At 31.3% G+C, this 5,673-nt stretch overlaps 1 protein-coding gene across 3 annotated transcripts in view; it reads right to left on the reverse strand.

The window, feature by feature from the left end:
• LOC110032773 (sterol 3-beta-glucosyltransferase UGT80A2) overlaps positions 1–5,673 on the reverse strand; it is a 104,286-nt gene that overhangs the window by 28,684 nt on the left and 69,929 nt on the right. For all 3 annotated transcript variants that reach the window (XR_002294878.1, XM_020736521.1, XM_020736522.1), the window contains exons 8-9: positions 2,773–2,950; positions 2,052–2,182 (exon numbers count right to left, since the gene is read on the reverse strand). Coding sequence is in view for 2 of the 3 variants with exons in the window: in XM_020736521.1 (XP_020592180.1) it covers positions 2,052–2,182; positions 2,773–2,950 (309 nt within the window). In the remaining variant the exon portion in view is untranslated. The remainder of the gene's footprint in view (positions 1–2,051; positions 2,183–2,772; positions 2,951–5,673) is intronic.

Below are 5,673 nucleotides of genomic sequence, written 5' to 3' on the forward strand. Positions count from 1 at the left end.
CCCCCCCCCCCCCCCCCCCCCCCTTAAGCGTCGACAGCATCTTTGCCAATAAGATAGCTCATATGTTAAATACTTAGACAAACCTTATTCACTTTATATAAAGACAGAGTCAATAAGATTTGCAATGCAATGGATATTAAAACAAATTTAAAAAATGCAAATCTTGATCTTAAGGGTTGACAAAGTTTTAAATAATCATTAAAATACTCCTATAAAGCACATAGCTACTGCATATCATAAAATAATAATTTTTAAAATCAAGATCTTAATTTCAAAAACAAGCGTATCAAGCAATTTATCTGCATAATGACCGTGCTGACAATAAATCTCAATTGAAAGGGATCTTTATCATTAAAATGCTCTCAAATTTTAAAGCAACTTATTTCGTACTCAAATCTGAAGAAAATGATTAAAAATATAAAGACATTCATGAGAAATAATTGCCTTACGCTAAGAAATTCTTCATCTATTTTCTTATGAGGGTGACAAATTTAAGATAAATTAAGTTCACAAATGTCAATGTTGGTTACCTCTATGACCAAATTTTTAAAATTTCACACTAGTAAGAACATGACACCTGTTTGCTAATTAAAAGATTTTGCTGTAAAATAGAACGATAAGGATATGGTCATGACCAAGCTCTCACATTAAGTAGTTTGCAACAAAGTGATAACATTAAATTATTATCATAACCAAGACTTGGAAGTTTTCCAATGGCTTAATCCCCTCAAATTATGAATTGTGGAGTACACCTAATAGGACATGAAGTCGTATATTAACAAAGGTCAATTTGAAATTGCCCTCTTAGTGAATATCTATCCCGGGTATAGAAACTGTTCTTGGAAGATATAATTCATGACTCTTAGCAAGGATGTGCAGAATATCTCATCTTAAGTAGAAAATGACCATGAAAACTTGGGATGACCAAGCCATATGATCTTGATCCCGTTTGTCATCATTCCTCACAAGCTACTCCAAACCAAAAGCAATATATTTGAACTAACCCTAAAATCCAATTGTTGCTACTATACACTAGGCATTTAATTCCAAATGACAAACTTTAATAAGAAGTCCTCTGCTTTCTGAAAATTTGACTTGAAATAATACTGTTAATAAAGAATCTGGCATGAATGAAGAGCACAATGTTTAATCATACAACACAATTTGTTAATTTTGGAATAGATCATAAAGTTTATATGAAATTATAGAATATATATAATACACAATTTATGAATGATCATATTATCTGATGTTAGTCATTCAGTACAATCCCCCCATAAAATAATTTTAACTACCATTTTATTGATGCGTCCTATATCTTTTATTATAGATGTTACAATTACGTAAGTCTATCTTTTAACTAATTTATTGAGAATAAATGTTAGTTTCATTATCCATTCAATATAATTATTCTAAGCCTATCAATATTAGTTTTGCTATACATTCATCTTAACAATATAATTTCAGATATACTAAACTTATTTATCAACAACATCTTTGTAACCCAAAATTCAAACCCATATAACATAACAGGTCCAATGCAATTTTATAAAATCTAACTTTCAAGCTTTCACGATATTCTCTTCTTAAATAGTAGTTTTAAGATAATTGTTTTGTAACAGCTATTCAACTTTATCTTGGAATTTTATCTATACTGATAGACGGGATCTTACATACTGAGTGAAATTAATTCAAAATAGTAAATGATGGTAATGCCATAGGTTAGATTATATAAAAAAGTGATCATAAAGTTGACCACAAATAATTGGAATAGAGTCTAATAAGGTGTGAAATCATGTTCCTCCAACTTTGGAATAATCCTGCCTTTTATTTAGTTGACTCAAGGGAAGTTAGTTTATGCAACTCAGAGTTAAAATGGAATGCAAAACTTAAAAGTAAACAATGCATCAATCAATGAGGAACATAAAGATATCTTCCATGATAATACCTAAAAATAAAGAAGTAGAATAACAAAGTCAGAAATAGTAGCACCAAAATAACAAATAACATGCATCTATAGAAATACAATTAATAGAAGAAGAAAAACTCACCAGGCTACCAAAGCCAATATAGATGGGCTTTTCACCAGCTTCAATCCATTTCACAAGTGATTCTGGAGGCTGATAACTTGATGCAAGATCAAGAAAGCAAAATCCAACAACATCAATTTTAGGTCCCCAATCTGCAAGAAATGTCTCACACTTCTCAAGACTGCAAAATCAAACAGTTGAAAAGAATGAAATAGACCATTCTTTTTTTTTTTTTTTTTGGAATAGTCCGAATTTTCATTTTCATGAAATTAAACTATGATGAGGATATATATACCGACAACAGCTAGAATACAGTAAAAAGGAATGAAGTAGCATGGAATTAGACAAAAATCTTTATTAAGGCATAGATTCACTTCTTTTTTTATTACTCAAAAATCCAATCTATATTGAACTGTTCATATATAACAATTTAGGAAATTTATATACGTGCAGCACAATTCTTGTATTTTTACATCTCTAACACCAACAGTTCGATATTTACATTTATAACACCTTGGTGCTATAAACCCATGCATAAAAAGATGCATTTGGCTTTTAAAAAGTTAATAAAGGTAGTATTTTTGATGTGATGTTAACTTTTTGAGTTTTATGAATGTAATTATTAAAATTTAGGTGTTAGATATGTAAATACATAAGAATTACGTGGAATGTATGCAATGCCACTAACCATTTTTCCAGAAGAAAATTCTTTAACTTACGATAGAATGATAATAAGCCATACCCTTCGGCTTGGGAACAAGATGTGGGCTCCAAATATATCCATGTGGTATGTCTGATGAAGAGCCTTGTACACCGCTCAGATATGTAACTGGGCGCAGCTTCAATTTTTTCTTCCTGAATTGATTTATAATGTCTCGTATACCAAGCCAAATCATAGAATCGACAATCTGATATGAAAGCTGCAAAGTCGACAGTAACACAATCATTTAGAAGATGCCAAATATTAATAAAGTTCTAAAAAACTCAAACAATAGTCTATACACAACATCAAATGAGTAGTTAAGGATAAATAACCATTAAAAAATGAACCGAACGAGCAAAAATAAAACTTTTGATGGAAGAATATAAGCCATCAACTTCTTCATTAGTTTTGATCAATGGTTAAAGATTTACAAAAAGCAGTTAAAGTGGGTTACCATTGTGGCTTGGTGTATCATGTAAAGCTAATGGGTTGATTCGAGGCACCTTTGTTTACCCTAAAAGATAAGCTCTTCAAAGCTACTAAACCTCTTATTACAGTTGATATTCGCATGTGGTCCACAAGCTGCTCAAGATAATGTGAATGATAATGGCATAAGATAACGATAAAATTTTGAGAGAAATTGACTCTTAAATGTCCTGAATCTACCAACTGGATGCATATGAAATGCTGAAATAATTTGAGAAAGACATCCCATATTGAAGTTGTCATACTAGAAGAGAACAAAAATTTGCCACATCAAGGAGGATTTGCAAAGTAAGAGCACACATTAAAACAATATATATATAAATATATATATAAATATATATATATATATATATATATAGAGAGAGAGAGAGAGAGAGAGAGAGAGAGAGAGAGAGGAGAGGAGAGAGGAAGAGAGAGAGAGAGTGATCAAAATAATTTCTGAGCTATTTGTGAGCAACCATTTTAGCCTCAAACTATCCAAAGGGCCTAATTTATTCAAACTCTTGAAACATGGACTACTAAAATTTTGTTGTCTAAATTACCAAAAAAAATATTAGTGCTAGAAATAAGAGCTTTTAGTAAAATATTCATTTTTTTTATTTTTTTAGAAAATTTAAATTCTGCTTATCATCTTTCGTCGGGCATTAAAGTAAACTTACATAGAGTAGAAGTATAATGAGATTGCACGGATCAAAGAGCAATTTAATTTTTATAATAAATAATTTTGTTTGATATTTTTTATCTTAATTTCATGGTAACAAAAATTTAAATTCAATGATTTTTGGTACAACAAAATGAAAATAATAAGAAATCAAATAAAATTCTTCGTTGAAAAAAAAAAATAATATGCTGCTCAATGTTATATGTGAAGTTAGTTGTTGTACATAATGTAACTACTAGCAAAATAACCAGAAAATAAAATTTAGTACTTTCCTCAAATACCCTCATTTTTAAGAGCATTAATTTCAATTGTCGTTAATTTAGATGGTAAGATTGTTTTAGACTTTATTTAAAGAATATGAAGACTAAATAAAAACTTATTTACAATCTAGGACCAAATTGACCCCTCAAAAGTAATTAAAGACCATTTTGGTCTTCTGCCTCTCTCTGCACTATATATGTAAACAAAGAGCCTGATTTATTCAAACTCATGAAACATGGATTAAAATAATAAGTCATCTAAATTAACAAAAAAATAAAATTAATAATCTTAAAAAAGAGAGCATTTAGAAAAATATTGATTTTTTATTTTCATAAAAATTTATGTTTGGCAGCTCATGTTTCCGCATGCATTGCAGTTAAATTTACATAGAATAAAACATAATGAGATTGTTGTTGACCTCATTTTTGTGAGGTCTTTTCTTCTTCTCCTTAGGAGCCTAGGATCTAGCTCTAGGAGTTCCTATTGACCATCTTAGAAAACTAGAATTGAGACTCACCCTTTTAGAAATTCTAGCCACTTCCTATTTTCATTTGATGTCTAGCATTTATGGCACAAGACCATCGTCTTATGAACGAGCGGTTATGGGCTATTTTGTGAAAACTCAAGGGAAAAATTCCTAATAGGACTCGAAGCTTAATGAAAACTTCGTCACGACTTTTTCGTCACATACACACACGAAATGCACAAAATTCAATGATTTGCACGAAATCAGACTTTAATTAAGCCTAGAAAATGGATGAAAATGCGAGCTTCTCTGGATGACCTCCGACGATAAAATGAACTACACCAACGCGTCTGGGATACCAATTTTGGTAGGAAAGGACACCCATATTGCCATATTTTCGACACGAGAAAATTGACACGTAAATCGATGAATTCTTCAAAACGACCTCTGACGGTAAAACAGAGAAAATTGATGCGTCCGGAATGTCGAAATTACTTAGGAGGGACGCGCATTTTTCTAGGGCGCAGCACATGAATAAATTGCACAAAAATTGATGTATATATTTTTTTTGAAAAATCCCAAGGGTTAATATATTAAAGATAAAAATACAGATATGTTTGTATGGGTGGGCCTAAACACCCAACCCATACAGTACAACACATAAAAAAAAAAAAAGTAAAAGATGGATACATATAGAAATAAAAGAAAAAAAACAAAAAAATCACCCAGTCGCTGAAAAAGTGTGGGTCATCCCAATCTAGACTTGCCTCTGGCTCTAGTTTTCGGTAGGGATCCAGCTAGCAGATTGGTAAGGTGCTGACCATTACCCGTAGTAACCAAAGTATCATCCATAAGACTCCTGAGCTCTAGTAGATCTCCATTCTTCTTCTTCCTCCTGAAAGTGTAAACCTGTCATTTCTCTTCCGGAGAATCTACATGATGGGGTAGAGCTGAAGAAATACCAACAGTAGTACCCACAGTAGGTTCTGGAATATGTGAAGTATGAGTTCCCGCTACACCGGATATTTCTACTTCTTGAAGAATTGTGAGGCTCTCCTGATTATCA

This window comes from Phalaenopsis equestris, unplaced genomic scaffold (assembly GCF_001263595.1).
Source record: "Phalaenopsis equestris unplaced genomic scaffold, ASM126359v1 Scaffold001026, whole genome shotgun sequence".
NCBI classification, from domain to species: domain Eukaryota; kingdom Viridiplantae; phylum Streptophyta; class Magnoliopsida; order Asparagales; family Orchidaceae; genus Phalaenopsis; species Phalaenopsis equestris.